At 41.5% G+C, this 16725-nt stretch overlaps 1 protein-coding gene across 1 annotated transcript in view; it reads right to left on the bottom strand.

The window, feature by feature from the left end:
• Nucleotides 1-16725, bottom strand: part of sema6cb (semaphorin 6Cb) — a 142099-nt gene that overhangs the window by 96483 nt on the left and 28891 nt on the right. Inside the window, exon 2 of the mRNA XM_083989804.1 lies at nucleotides 3413-3613. Within this exon, the coding sequence (XP_083845930.1) occupies nucleotides 3413-3554 (142 nt within the window). The 5' untranslated portion in view covers nucleotides 3555-3613. The remainder of the gene's footprint in view (nucleotides 1-3412; nucleotides 3614-16725) is intronic.

The raw sequence follows: 16725 nt of genomic DNA, 5'->3' as shown, positions 1-16725 counted from the left end.
ATAACAACACAAATGAAGCTTTGTGATGCGACAGGGACAAATCAGAATCTGCAGGAGGAAAGGAACTGATTTGTTTGGTACAAAACAAAAAAATCGACCGCTTAAAATGTAGAAATTAATTATCCAGCTGCGCCTGATCCCAGAACACCTGCTACAACGCTGCAATAAGACTGTATATCATTCAGCCTACAAACACTTCATCAGTTCATCATGAAAATAAACTGTTTATTGATCAATAATGAACAAAAACCCATCCCAGAATTCTAAATCATGAGCTTTGAGCCTGTATCATATTTCTAAATAACAAAAGAGCCAACCACAGTGCACAGTACAGCTGCACAGTGTATACATTTAGTATAATAATATTTAATACAGTGACATGCAAAAGTTTGGGCACCTCTGGTCCAAATTTCTGTAAATGTGAACAGTTTAGCAAGTGGAAGATGGAATAATCTCCAAAAGACATGAAGTTAAACATGAAACACTCTTTTGCAATATTTTAATCAATATCAGTGTATTATTTATTATTCTAATAATAATTTGTTTTCTACAGTTTCAGAGTGAAAAAGGGAAACAAAGCAGCAGCCTGCAAAAGAATGAGAAACCCAGGAGACTTGAGCTCTCAGATAACTTTGACCAAGGTATCAGATATAAGATACTTACTATTTACACACTGGCCCTTTTCCTTTTCTGTCATTTTGAAAATGTAAAAGATGAAAGTAAAAAAAAATATTATATATAAATTATATTGTTTAAAATATAAAGGGAATCTGTAACTTTCTGCCTTTTGGAGATCATTTCATCTTCCACTTGCTGAACTGTTCACATTAACAGACTTTTAGACCAGGGGTGCCCAAACTTTTGCTTGATACTATATGTCACAGTAGTAGGTGAGTATTTAGAACTGCTGAATTTCCCACAAAATTAAATCATTTTAAAAATAACTCTGATGCTAAACTCATCTGTCTCTCCTCCAAAAGAACCTCTGTTCTCCTTCTAACAAAGTTAATGTCTAAAATTGACCTGAGCGGCTCTAACAAATGAAAATTCCATGTAAAGCTTCCTGCCAACAATAAGTGAGCTCTTTATAAGCGACTCCGACTGCGGCACAGGGCAGCTGTGTCTGTATCCACATATCTCCACTGGCCTGCAGCTTCCTCAGGGTTCAGTCTGTCATTGAAAAAGACAGACTATGGCGAGGTGAGGCGTCTGCCCTGGTCCTGAGTCGGGCTCACAGAGTTGCGAGGGACCTTGTGCCACGCCGTCACCTGCTGGAACCGGAGGTGACAAATTGCTCTCATTACACCTGGGACCGAGCTCCACATATAGCACTATTAGCGCAGCTATTTCTGCTAATGGTCGCGTTGCTCTCTTCCAGATAGATCAATTACAGTGTGTGGGCCACGGTCTCCGCCACCTCTTAAATCAATTATGGGCCATTACGCTTTAGCAGCCAGGATCTCTTGTGTAGACCTCCCCGCTGATTGGCCGGCCTTGATGAATCCCTCGGCTGCTCTGACCAACGTCCGTGATGCTGCTCGCTCACAATCTTATAGCGCTACACTCTCAACTTTTACTGTCTGTTCCTTTAGCTCTTAGTTGTCACGGACCGGAGGTGTGTCATGATTGTACAGAACAGTTTTATGATACAATAACAAACGGATGAACTCAAGTGGAAAAGAAATTTCAAAAATTTTTAATACTGACATTGCGCTACTTTGTATTTTGTGCTGCGTGTCAGAATGAGACTCTTTCACAAAAAGAAATGGCCTGTCCTGTGATGTCTTGTGATCGCTGGTTCGACTCCCGGCCGAGACGATCCTTAGTGCATATCCCTCTAGTCCCCCTCCCTGCTTAATTTATTTCTTATTCTATATTTTTAATCCTATTTTATTGTATATCTTACTGACAGGTGGTTACCTTAACTTATCTCTTTCTCAATCAGTAAATAAAACAAGAATAATTAATAATAATGATAATAATAATAATAATAATAATAATAGTAACAACAATAACAGTAACGAAGAGCACAAACTATCACAAATGTAAAAGATCAACTTCTCTGACAGTCCAGGGTCAGTGGGGCTTGGCTCTCCACTTCAGTCCAAACTGTGATGTCCAACCAGCTGAACTGAAGAATTATGTGAAGTTGTCAATAAAGAAGAGGGTGATGATGAAGGAGAAGGAGGTGATGTATGTCTTTCTACCCTGTCCTTTCAAATAAAGGCAAAAAATATCTTAAAAATAATAATAATGTTCATAAAAATATGGTAAAAAAAACACAAAGTTATTAATAAATGTTAAAATATGGACAATTATTTTGAGGAAACATACAGTAGCTCTCATCATCTATCATGCATATGTTTCTGTTTTTCCCACGCAAATGATCACAGAGAGGAAAGATGTCACTCCGACCTTTCAAAATAAAAAGAGGAATCACTGAGTGAAATCCAGTTTAAACCCCTCTCATGTGGGGAGGCTGCTCACAGCTTGACAGACACATGCAACAGTGAACTGCTTCTCTTAGAAAGTTCTGGTGACTCATCGGTCGATCCACTCATCTACTCCGGAGTTTGATTGACAGCTTTCACATGGGCCTAAACCAGCCAAACTCTGCTGACTGTGTTAGTGCAGATCAGGTGGGAAAAGCCTGAAACATCTTCTAATTAAGATTTGTGATAATGACTGTGTGTTTATTTGCCTGGACAGATTACAGTTGTAGAGTGCACTCTGTCTGTGGGCCTCCTGGCTGCTGCCGTGTGTTTTCTGTAGTTGCTGCATTTCCTTATTGTGCTGAAATGACCTCTTTTTACACTTAGTCAACAAAACAGAACTAAAGAAAGGGAATATTTCAGCAGCCCAGTAAACCTCTATACATTTGTTGCTGCAAATATGGCCTCAAACACATCCACCCCTCTAAACCGCGTTCCCCTGATGATGAGGAGTAACACCTTAGAAAGCTTTACATTACTCACTGCAAAAGCTCAAAATATTTCCAAGATTATTTGTTGTATTTCTTGTCAAAATGTCTAATTTCTAGTCCAAACTAATCTCTTTCCACTTAAAATAAGACTCATCACCTAAAAATTAACTAGTTTTTAGATAATTTTCACTTGTTCAAACACATTTTCACTTGAAATAAGTAGAAAAATCTGCCAGTGAAAGCAGGTTTTTTTGTGCTTGTAATAAGAAAGAATACTATCAGATTTTTTCTACTTATTTCAAGTGAAATATGCTTGAAAGAAGTAAAAAAAAGTGTCTAAAAACAAGCTACTTTTTATGTGATAAGTCTTATTTTAAGTATAATGAGATTTGTTTTGACTAGAAATGATGATTACTAGAAATAAGACAAATATTCTTGGTAAGATTTTGAGTTTCTGCAGTGCTTCTACATCTACACAGCTAAACTTACATTCTCTGCCCACGATGCTGATTGGTTCCAGGTCTTGTGGGAACGGCATGGCTCCTGAGGACAGCTGAGGTAAGAAGGCGGCGAAGGTGAGAGCCAAGATGGCCGGCAGGACGGGCGGAGGCGAGCCGGGCGTCGGCCTCATTTTGGCATATGATGAGCCCTCACCAGAAACACATGGCCCGCAGCAGGTTCCCCTCCCACCTGCAACCAGACGGAGAAGATGGTGGAGGTTAGGGTGGTGCGGTATATCACAGCCACACACTGTATACATGCATATCTGCTTCATGTTAAAGTACACGTTGTAAACTGCACCCGTCAAGTACGAGATTGAACAATGTTGAAAGGCAGCAGCAGTTCTTGTTAGGATTATGTCCATCTGTTAGTGCGCTGATGTGATTGAGTGTCCGGTGAACTACTGAGAAACACACACACACACACACACACACACACACACATGGAAAATATGGAGATCATGTGTGAGACAGAAGCAGAGCCAGCGAGGAGAACAACCTGGAGAGGCTCTGATAGGACACCTGCCTCATTTGCCTCCAACTAACGTCTGTCACAGTTGATTTAGCACGGTGAGACCTCCACCTAGGAGGAGGAGGAACACCCCATCGTGACACCACACCCTGATGGCAGCGTTTATCACACAGGTTAAAGGTCTGCATGCCTATGTTTGAATGGTATCATAAAAACAGCTGGAGGGTCTGACGTTCAAGTCAGTCAAGGTCATTCTGAACTGACCTGAGTGTAACCCACCTCCTAAATGATGCTCCATTGTGTATTTATTATGATAATAAGTTGAAAAATTAAAGGACCCGCATAGTATAAAGGTAGTTATATGTAATGTGATTATAAAGCAGCTCTAGGTTCTATATTAAAGGCCCCATGGCATGAAAAATGCGATTTTGGTTATTTTTTCGTGTTTGGGGAGGCCACGTATATACTGCCCCATGCATCAAACCGGTCATAAACGGAGAAACACACACCGCCCATTCGTAGGAACTGTCTCTTTAAGACGAGTGGATAGCACTTCCTCCTTTCTGTGATGTCACACACAAGGTAACTCCGCCCACCGCGACCAGTTGTGTTTTTTTTTTTCAATTTTTATAAATGCAGCTTAGGTTTCAGTTACTTGCCTGTGATTGGCCCGACCACACGCCACTCAAAAACAGTCAGCCAATCAGAGGAGAGGTTCTCATTCTCTCTTCTGATTGGCCAAATGACCTGTGCCTGCTAGAGCTCCAGACATAGGCGGCGCTATCAATAGGCTAGGGGAAGCTTAGCTTCCCCTAGATTGTCACAGAAAATAAAATAAAAATCATCACAAATAATAAAATGAAAAATTTAGATTTAGATTTAGAATTTTCGGTCGTATTTGACTGGTTACCTGCGTCATTACGTAGGTTTAAATGTGTCAGCATGTGTCAGGCAGCGGCCGTAGAAACCACTCGCCGTCTCGTTGTATTTCAGAGGAGAGGCAGCGAGTGTGGTGCTTTGCCTCTGTACGCCGAGGGAGGCTGAGGTTACGCTGCCTCACTCTACGTTCTAGTTGCTTTCGTGAATTGTAAACAAACAGTCGCCCCCTCGGTTTTAGCGTCCAGCAGTCTAGCGGCTAATTCAACTGCAGTGATGGATAACTGTACCGGAGAGGCTGAATAACTGCATGAGCTTCATTTGAGGAATAAACGGCAGCTTTTACCTGACGGGAGACCGACGCCTGAGCTACGGTAGCTAACAGCTAACAGGTTACGTACTTTCTCTTCCCTCCCTCTCTTTCTTTATAGGCTACACGCACACACACACACATCCTGTCATATCAACAGCTTGTTGAGTACAGTTAACACTATTGTTGCTTCGGTTTGAGTGTGGATTAATTGTTAACGGTTTGTTGTGTAATGTGAGCGGTGGTCATCGCGTCCTGATGAGTTGGGTTTTAATAACCGCTGATGGTGTGGATTGTGATGAGAAGGTGTTGCACATATTTTAATACTTATCTGTGCAAACCATTGTGCAAAACCTGTTTGCTGTGACTTTTTGCGTGATAAGATGATTTGCCGAATTCTTCTTCCATTCCTGCAGCCTTTTGTCTCAATGTTAACGACGGCAAAATGTCGAAATATTTTATTACTTTATGAAAATAAATGTCTGTGAGTTAAAAAGATGTGGGCTACGCATTTCTGACTTGATTTGGCTTTTCGTGCATTTGGTTAAACACATAAGTAACAGGAGAGAGAGAGAGAGAGAGAGAGAGAGAGAGAGAGAGAGAGAGAGAGATCCACTGGGTGAGCTAGATTAACTTTTAACGGGAGAGAGAGCGGCGCACCGCGCTGTCAAAGCTCGTCTCAGTAGAAATTATGTGTGCTTTCAATATAGACACGAACGAGTCATTCAGGAATAATTTCCAACTCTATGTATGTTAGTGTTATTTTTTCCTAAGTAGTGGCCCATCCAAAACTACTGTGGCCCGTCCAAAATTGAAATCCTGTCACCTGACACCTGTGTGAGCGCACATTCTCAGCGATGCAGCGGGTGCGCAACTGGATGAGGACAACTATGGCACAGCAGATACTGTCAACTGTGTCGCTTCTGTACGAGAGCAATAACTACGGTAAAAGGATTTAACCCTGAAGAAATAGTTGAGAAATATGACACAAACGCCCCTTGGCGTAAGAACATTGATTAATTGATTATGGGCTACTACACCAGCAAAAAACAAAAAAAAACAAGTAGAGAATGAAAGGAATCATTCTACTGCATCAAATTTTGATGAATATAATCAAAATTTATATATCTGCGGCTGCCTATGGGTAAAAAATTTCTCTTTTTTTTTGTCCCGTAGCTTCCCCATTCCTACTGTCCTAGCGCCGCCTATGGCTCCAGAAAGAGGCAACAGAAAGGGGCAATATAAACGATATTAAGCAAAACCAATGATACATCTTGTTAGGGATATCAGCAGGTAAATAAACCCAGAGAAAAGTGCACAGCATGAGGCCTTTAATACTGTATCAAAGCTTCAGTCCACAGAGAAATGCACACAGCCTGTATTCAGAAACTGAGCCTTAAAACCAGCCGTCAGGACTTCCTGTTACTTTGTGATGTCACAATAGTGCAGTCACCACCAAGCCCTCCCCACCTGGACCCTCCATCCCACATTTCAGGTTGTTGGTTTCTTTGAGTGTTTTAACTGAAATCTGTTCTATTTTAATTTGATCACTCAGAAAACATTCAGCCAATCAGAAGAGAGGCTCAAAGCCTGCTCTTCTGATTGGCTAACACCGACCTGTTGTTACCAGAACTCCAGAGCAACGCTGAGAGAGGAGATGTAAAACTACACTGAGATGGTTTTTGGTTCTTAAGACCATATATCTTTTTAATGGCTATAGAGACGTGTACATTATAGTCATTTAAAGAATATGCAAGGCAGAACAGTATCATAACAAAGTTTTAGTTTAGATGAAAACGTAACTATATATCCTGCTGACTGGCCTGAAACTGTAACTTCTTTATGGTTTCCATGAAAGTAAACGGTAATTATAAACAACCTAAATGGAATTTCACACATATTTTATACATGGTGAATTAGTAATTCTAGACACCTGGTGTGATATACACCAATATGGCCAGAGTAGATCCTTTCAGAAAAAGTTGGCTGGTGAACAACAAGTGAATCATCTTTTCTGTTTTCCTCACCATAGTCAGAATAGCTCTGCTCTGCATAATTACAGGCACAGCTCAGCAGGTAAAGACGGACACAGGGTGCAACAAGTAAAAACAAACAAAGTCAAAGGTAAGGACGGAGGTGTCTGACAGAAATCTCATACAAATGAAGAACAACGGAAAGATTCACCTGCATTCAAAGTGGCACATTACCATTTTCAATAAATTGTCGGACAAACAAACAAAAAAAGGGAAAAGCTTCTCCTTCAGGTCGGAGTTGGAGATGAGAGTCTGTGTGGGAATAATTAACGACCCTGCTCTCCGTGCACAAAGATGAGACTGTGCACAAATGTTAATTTCCACATCTGTTTGATATCCCAGGGAGGAGACGGTGACAGATGGACGGCGGAGGGATTTGTTCAAACAAACTTCAAACTGCGATGACCTGCGCTCACAGCCAACTTATTAAGGGCGATGTGTCCTCCACTCCACTGGGGTTCTTACAAGCCCCCCATCCCTACTTTATGTACTCTGTGTCTTGGCAGTGAGACTTGGGCCACATGGTTTTAAGTGGGCGCAACAAAAATTAAGTCAAGGGAGACATGAACTGCCATCAATATTGATAATAGCCTGCTTCATTTAAATGCAGGGGAGAAGGCTGCATTTAGCAATGAGGTCAAGTGATGATCACGACGCCATAAATCGAGGGGAGTGGGCGGCCGTCTGCTTGTGTTTACTCTGAGAATTACAACAGCTTGTGTGGCCTGCCTTAGGCGATATATCAGGACAATATGGATTAGCCTCATATGCCGTGATCTGCTTGTTTTTTTTCCTGCCAAGGAGGAACAACCATTTGAACAAACAGATTATGTTGTAGTGGTATCGCTCCAAGACACAAATCCATGAGAAAAAAAAAAAAAAAAAATCCCTTAAAATGTCAAAAACATTCAGGGCAGACAACAGGGGCTTAAAGGACTTTTAGTCATGTAAATGCTTATATTAGAAACAAAGCAGCCACTTAGCACCACACAAAGAGTCCCACACACACCACAGCATCTCAACAACTGGTTCACATCTGTTGTGATATTCAGACAGCCACCATACATATAGGAACATGCAGTATGTGTCATTTAGAGATGTTCTGATACCATTATTTACCTTTCAATACCAATTCCGATACTTGTACTGTGGGTATCGGCCGATACCAAGTACCGATAAAATACCAGTCTTTTAGTTATTTATTTATTTTTTAAAGTATATTTTTTTGGGCTATTGCCTTTAATCGATAGTCTAGTAGTAGATAGAGACAGGAAATGTGGAGGCAGAGAGAGGGGAATGACATGCAGCAAAGGGCCGCTCGAGTCGGGACTCGACAGTGCCGGCTGCACCAAGGACTGTAGCCTCTGCACATGGGCGGCCTGCTCTACCAACCGTGCTAAACAATGGCAAACCAGTCTGTTATTTCAAAAAAAAAAAAAAAAAAAAAAAAAAAAAATATATATATATATATATATATATATATATATATATATATATATATATATATATATATATATATATATATATATATATATATATATTTATATATATATATACATATATATATATATATATATATATATATATATATATTTATATATATATATACATACACGTATATGCACTGCGTGTATAGATAACTGTATGTGTGTATACTACTGCATGGATGTAATATGATAATAATAATAATAATAATAATAAATTAAATTTCTAATGCACTTTTCATCAACAAGATCTCAAAGTGCTACAAAGTAAAAAAAAAAACAACAACTAAATATGATAAATATTATTGTTATAAGGCCTGGTTCAGGTTAAACCCTTGCATAAACATGAGTAAATACAGCAAAAGAAAGACTTTAACTGTCTTCTATTGTCTAGTGAAAAAGAATGTATACTGTAAATCGTGGAATAAATAACAATTCCTAACTACTATAGTGCAGTCCACAATGGTTACTTTAACACATACTGGTGTATACAGTGATATACTGTTTCATTTTTCAGCTCATACACACGTTTCTATCCAAACGGGTCCTAACGGCACATCACTGGCAGAGCGTCGTATTTCCATGACGACTGACCAGAAAAAGACGAACAGAGACATGTATGCAATACACAGGTACGCAGGTTATTTGTAGCGTTTTATAAATACATCACTCCAGAGTTTGACAGTGGCCACGCTAACGGAGCTAACTGGTGGACATACAAATGTGTAATACATGTGGTCTCAGGTCAGTGCCTGGTCTCGGTACTCACCGTTACTAATGCCAGCATTTTCTCTGATACTCTAAACAACTATAGTGTCATAATATGACACTATAGTTGTGTCATATAGGAATGTAATATATATATTATATTACATTCCTGTACGTATAGACCCAAACTCTGGTAAAACGACTGCTACAAGCCATAAGACACAGACTCTTAATGGCTTTATCATTATTCTGAGCTGCTGCTGGAGACAGTTTGCAAGCTTTACTGGATTAAAGTAACAGAGTTTACTTAAGCTATGAGGAACTGGATGACAAGTGGAAAGAGGAGGGGTTTGCCTTAAGGCCATATCAAATTCAGGATTAAAGTTGATTGCCATATCATCGCACAGAGAGAGAGAAAACTGTGTCAGCACACTAACACAGGCAGAGACAATGGTGCACACCACCACTGACACAATGTTAAGAGTCAGGAGCCCCGCCTCCTTTGGCAGCTCGCCCCTGCAGAGCAGGTTGTTCTGAGCTGACATGGCCCCCGGCCATATTCTAGGCAAAAATGGGAGGTGACTAAGTGAGAATAAAGGTCGGTGATGATGTAAAAACAAATTGGTGAGCTCTCAGCCAAAGCCTTTAACAGGGAAGAAGAAATGCTGTGTCAGGATCCGAGTCGTCGCCTTCATATTTCAGGTTCAAGGCTGACCTTTGCTGGGTTGTTTCCCAAATACTGGCATGGACAACCAGCACACAAAAGACTTTCCACTTTACACACACAGGTTCATGAAGTGTTTGCGGGTTAGAGAGTGGTAAATAACACTCTAAAGCAATCTCACAGGTTTCAGTCTTGCAGCTGAACTACAGTGCATCCTATTTCTGTTCCATCAGACTGGCCTCTGAGTGCATGCTATGTCATGGTACAGTAGTACATGAATTATGTATGTCAGGTATTGAATAGTTGGCACCAGCAGAATCCCTGTCCTGCACTTTTTAAAATTTTTATTACGCAGTTTACATACGAGAAGTTTGCCTTATTTTATTTTATTTTGGGGGACCAAAAGTACGTCACTTTATAGACAACCAGCCCTAGTTCATGTGTCCTACTTATAACTCATCAAATTCTGGTGCAACATTTCTGTTCTTTTGTTTCAGTGACTTACTAATGAAGTCAAGTTAATTTTTTTTATGTAGCACCAACTTGTCTCAAAGCACTTTATAAAAAGAGAAGGTGTAGATCTTGTCTTTATAATAGGATTTACAGACCTAACCGATCCCAGCAAGATCAAGCAAATATGGCAAGAGTGAACAACTTCCTGTGAAGAGGCAGAAACCTGTTGTTTGATATCACTTTTTTGACAGAAGTGTGACTAACCTCCCAGTTTTACCACGCGTGTTAATGTTTCAACAATGCACCCCCCCCTCCCTCTCCATCTGGAACCCTGAACTTTCTTAATTTAACCTAACACAAAGTCTAATCACTTAATGACTGTGTGTGCAGTCTGAGAAGAGAGTGGATAACTGATGAGCTGACAGCTGCCGATGGGAAATAAGCCGGCGCTTATCCCCGTCCCCGTGTTTGCTCTCGGCGTTCTCCGGTTTGGACGGGATGGCTCGGATCGTTTTGTTTTTTTAATGAAGTGGACTTGTGAAGCCATCTGGGAGACGTTGGCAGTTGCACCTCTTTGGAGGATAGGAGAGTTTTCTGGGATGCTGGGACGCCTCATTGATAATCTGACATTCCTTTGGATTAGCCAGCAGCGCGGGCGTCTGCAGATTGATAAAATGTATCCACATAGAATTTTGCAAACCCAACGGCCTTTAAAGTGGGTAAGCGCAGAAATGGGACTTAAAGAAGAAGAAGAAGGGCATCTCAATTTTTATTGGTTGACATAGATGAGGACTAAGAGTCATTTAAATTCAAACATAAACCTCTGAGAGTGCATTTTCATGTTCCTCGGTCCCTCCTTGGCTGGGGTTAACAGCCCCATAAAAAGTCACACTTAAAATCTAAACTCCAGTTTTATCCTCAGTCAGCTGCGCAGCACTGGAAGCACCTGTCGGCTCTCGGGACGTCTATTTTCTGCCAGCACCTGCTGCACACAAGCAAACAGTGGAGCATTATCATAATCCTTTTGTTTCTCCCTAAATTCTATTGTTATCAGCAGTCTATATCTATCTATCTATCCAAGGCTCCATCTATCTGTACCTAATCCACTTGCTTTCCATAGTCACAGAATGGAGCGTACTGTACCTGTCGCCTCTGTGCACTTGGATTTCCCTGTGGAAATTTTTAAGCCCCCACATTTACCTCCAGTCGGACTTTTTTTTTTTTTTTGTCGTACATGCAGCCCAGCATAATGAGCAGGCATACTGCTTGATGATTATGATGAATACAGATAAATACATGGGGCTTTATGGTGGCGCTTGTGGAGCATCTACATCTACACTGACCTGCTCCACCAGAAAATTATCTTTACAGACACACATTCATTTAACCCTCCTGTTGTCCTTCTGTTCCCTTCCTCCATCCTTCCTTCTTTCCTTCCTTTCTCTCTTCCTTCTTTCCACAATCCTTTTTCCCTTCCTTCCTTTCTTCCTTCCTTCCTCTTTTGATCCAATTGACCCTCCATCTTTCTTTCCTTCCTTTTCCCCTCCCTTCCTTCCTTCCTTCTTCTTTCATTTTTGACCCAATCTGTTCCCTCCGTTCGTCTATCTTTCCTTCCTTTTTCCCTCCCTCCCTTCCTTCCTTCTTCCTTCCTTTTTGACCCAATCTGTTCCCTTCCTCCATCCTTCCTTCTTTCCAAAATCCTTTTTCCCTTCCTTCCTTCCTTACTTCTTCCTTCCTTCCTATTTTGATCCAATTGACCCTCCATCTTTCTTTCCTTCCTTTTCCCCTCCCTTCCTTCCTTTCCTTCATCCTTACTTCTTCCTTCCTTCCTCTTTGATCCAATTGACCCTCCATCTTTCTTTCGTTCCTTTTTCCCTTTTCCCTTCCTTCCTTCTTCTTTCCTTTTGACCTAATCTGTTCCCTCCCTCCATCTATCTTTCCTACCTTTTCCCCTTCCTTATTTCCTCCCATCTTTCCCTTTGTCCTTCCTGCCTTCCTTCCTTCCTTGACCCAGGTGGACAACAGGAGAGTTAAAGCAACCTCACCCCACATATTAGCAATATTTGTTTTCCATTAGCATTAGAGACATAATCACAGGGTGTCAACTCGTCTTGCTTCCCCTGCTTTGCAAGAGAAGAATGAAAAAAAAAAAAAAAAATCTGCCTGATGATTTTGTTGTTGTCAAAACAGCCACATGGGAATTTTAATGTGACAGGAGGAAAAACAACACATGATATGAACGGTGCGCGGCGAGACAAACATTTCATTGTGGAGGCCTGAGACCGTATTGTCCCTCCCCAAACTCCTTCTGGAAGGTTCATCAGACCACCGTTCTCATTGCAGTCTCATGACATGAATCACACAGCTCATCACCGTCGGCAACAGGGTTTGTTTTTCTCTCAGCGCTCACACCCTTCCTGGAGTTCGCTCTCCACCAGCAGTCCTCGCTGACATTCAAACGCAACACATGCGAAAAAACTAGATTTCCTCAGGGATGCACGTAAAGTAGTTAGAGAGTATTGACCGTGAATGTTCTTTCCACACACAAAAAAAGCCACTTTTGTCTGTTTGCTGCAATTTTTTTTCTTCCCTCCCTTGCTTTACCCAGCGGTTATTTCAACTCTGCACTCAACCCCCTCACACGGGAGATACGTTGCTAATTAGATTTCCTATGGCTAACCACGTAGACGTCGGCGCGGCAAATTGGAACTGGGATCAAGGAGAATTTGGCAATAATTGAGAGAACAACTCCCACAGGACACAAAGGTGGATTCTGTGGGCTGGTGTTCAGACCGGAGTCACATGTGGCGCAAATGAGTTCCTTGTAGTGTAGTTACAACCAGGCTGGACTTGACAATGGCCCTTTAACAATCACAGCGGTTTATTAAGATCTGTAGCTTTTATCTGGACCGCTGTCTATAAATGAAGAACTTCATTCTTTAGATGATGATACACTGAAGCAATATGGGTTCAAAATGTTAAAGAAGAATCTAATCCGACAATGCTGCCTTCACTGACCTTGAAAATAATTAAACATTTCTTTGGACTGTTCTAAACACTAGAGCAGACTGGGGATCATTCAATGATGTTTGATATTGGTACTGAAACCATTACCTTGACCTAAACAATACATTTTCAATACTAATTTCAATTCCATTGTAAAGGATCCATATAATATATATACTGTATACATAGTCCATGTGTAGTGTGATTATGATTTAGGTTTATGTTGCATATTAATACTGAAACAAGTATCCACAGAAAAATACACACAGCTTGTATTCAGAAACGGAGCCTTATGCTGCGTTCAAGACAACTCGGAAGTCAGAAAAAAACGAGCTCCGAGTTGTAAAAAATGAATTGAACGGCGTCGAACTCGGAAATTACAAGTCAGAAACTCGGGTATCATATCAGAGCTCCGACTTTCCGACTTGACGTCACGATAACATCAAAACATGGCGGCCCTCGTCTTAAACAGTTAGAATTTAGAAATTTTAAGTTATTTGTTGAGGTTTTAATGCATATTTTTTGTGTATTATTGCAGTAGCCTATATGAAATGCGTTTATATTAAGCTGTGATTGTTGTATGGTGTGAAATTGCGGTCCTCGTATGTGACAGAAATAACGTTTAACTGTTATCAAGGCCATAACATTATGTGCACTCGTCTGCGGCGTCTCCTCTCCTCTTCATTTGCCTCTAAAACAAACATAATTTGCTGCTGCATAAATTTTTCGTATTAAGTTATGAGCCACAATATGCCAAACTTCCTTCGGGTATCCATGTTTTTTCTCTCCCGAGTTCCTGCAGCGTGAATGCAATGATGTCGGATGTTGGGAGTTGGGAATCCCGACCTCCGAGTTGTAATGAACGCACCATTAATACCAGCTGCCAGGACTTCCTGTGACTTTGTGATGTCACAACAGTGCAGTCACCGCCCTCATCCATGCCCCAAGTCTCACCCACCTTTGCTGAGTGCTTATTGACTGTATATTCTGCTATTTTGGATGATTCAGAAACAGACAGCCAATCAGAAGAGAAGCTCCAATGCTCTGCTCTTCTAATTGGCTTGCTGACCTGTTGTGGATGTTAAACTCGAGTGGGATGATTTTTGGCTTTTAAAACCACATATCTTCTTCTGGATCAACACTTCTAAATCTAACACAGTATCAAATATGGGACCTTTCATATTTTCGCTTATTTTTATTTCTACACTGAATGTCTTTGTACACTCAAAGTGTTGAAATAAACAACCACTCAAAGCATTGAAATTTAGTTTTGGATGATGATGATGTATTTTTCAGTCCACGAAGGTGTCACAACCATTCAGTCAGAGCATACAAACTTGGAAGATCGATACCCAGTTCCGAGCACTTAGATGTCTGGAAATTGAATACTTTACAAACCCACAGGCACAAACAGTGTGAGCTTAACAACTTTGCCATTATTGTATTTTCATTCTGAAATCTGACGTTAAATGTTTAAGACATCCGGCCGCCGACCAGGCAGATTCGGTGTGCAAACACTTGACACAGCCCAGACATCTAAAGCTGGGCTGTTGAATACAAACATGTCAGATATAGAAGCTGGGGATTTTTTTTTTTTTTCACATTCTTCAAAAGGCCCTGCAGTGACAAAAACAGAATGGCTCCTGGGGATCTCCGTGGCAACATTTTAAAAAGTCCATTAGCATCCCTGGTCGAAGAGGAGTGATGGCGGGCTTCTTGCCTTTTACCAAGAATAGAAAATCAATGGTCCCTGTAGCCCTTTAGTTCTAGGATTAGTATGTCAACTGCCTGGTGTCAGTATAATGTAGTCTTATTCTCAGACTGCCTGCATTGTGCCAAGGCACGGGGAGGGTAAGATGGCATCCAGGATGAGATGTGTCTGTCAGGGGAGGTTGGGACCCTCCTCGCCATCAATGCCACTCAGCCTCTTCTCAGGGGAACGCTGCTTTAACCTCAGCGCCCGCAGAGTTCAGACGAGTGACGGCTTGTCCTGTCGCAGACGCCATCGATTGTCACCCCATGTCAGACTACTCTACTCTGTCCTCATCGAAGAATCCCCGCAGATTAGAGCCCCGCTTTATACTGGAGCTTCCGTGGCAGATCTTTAGAGGATTGATGTCAAAGTAAAACCGAGCTGACAGCGAAGAGCCAACAAAAAAAGTTCTGCAAACTGTTTCACCGCCCCGCAACGATACGGCCGAAAAAGAGGGGAGGATGAAAACATCGGCGGGCGTCAAGCTGACCGTCCAGGAAGCTGTCGACTTAAAGGGATAGTTCACCCAAAATTGAAATTGCACTCATTATCTACTCCCCCTCATGTGGACTAAGGGCTGGGAGAAGTTTCAGAGTCCTCTGTGGCTTCTCTGAGTTACAGGGGGTCTCGGCGTAGCAGTGCATGTCCATATAACGGTTGCAAATGGATACCAACTGTCTTCATAACAAAAAGGCACACCAAAAAACATCCAAATACCTCCATGCTGCTCGTATGTAATGTCCGTCTTGTATTGAAGCCCCAAAATGCGAAATTGTCCCGAAAAAAATTAAATAAGTCTATATTTCAAGCTTGTTTTGTAGCGGAAGCTTCTCTTCCCGGTTCATCAAATTTGGATGAACCAGGGTCTGTCCTCTTCCCGGTTCTTCCAAATTTGACGAACCGGGAAGAGGAGCTTCGAGAAGCTTCCGCTACAAAACAAGCTTGAAATATAGACTTATTTAATTTTTTCCGGGACAATTTCGCATTTCGGAGCTTCAATACAAGGCGGACATTACATACGAGCAGCAAGGAGGTATTTGGATGTTCTTTTGGTGTGCCTTTTTGTTATGAAGACAGTTGGTATCCATTTGCAACCGTTCTTTGGACATGCACTCTGAAACTTCTCCCAGCCCTTAGTCCACATGAGGGTGAGTAGATAATGAGTGAAATTTCAATTTTGGGTGAACTATCCCTTTAAACCCACCGCTTTCTGCATGGGCATGCATCTCAGAGAGAGAGAGAGAGAAAAAAAGTGCCAGTGCTTCCAGTCAGGCCTTCTCTCAGGACTTGTTTCTACAGACGGCGTGTTGGCCAGACTTCACACAGAGGGATCTATGCAGGACTCAGACAGGGAGACGGTTCTCCCATCGATCCGCAAAACTGCTGCAGGCATCATCCATCGTCTTCATGTCTGTTTGCGATGGGTGGAAAAAGAAAAAAACAAAAACAAAAAAAACCCAGAGGGGTATCGGTGGAAGAAGGAGGATAAAGCGTGCACCAGTGGAATCCTTTTCATCCGCCGGCCTCCTGTTAATTATTTAGA

The sequence above is a fragment of the Trachurus trachurus genome (genome assembly GCF_905171665.1).
Source record: "Trachurus trachurus genome assembly, chromosome: 16".
NCBI classification, from domain to species: domain Eukaryota; kingdom Metazoa; phylum Chordata; class Actinopteri; order Carangiformes; family Carangidae; genus Trachurus; species Trachurus trachurus.
This window is presented reverse-complemented; position numbering and strand designations above follow the sequence as displayed.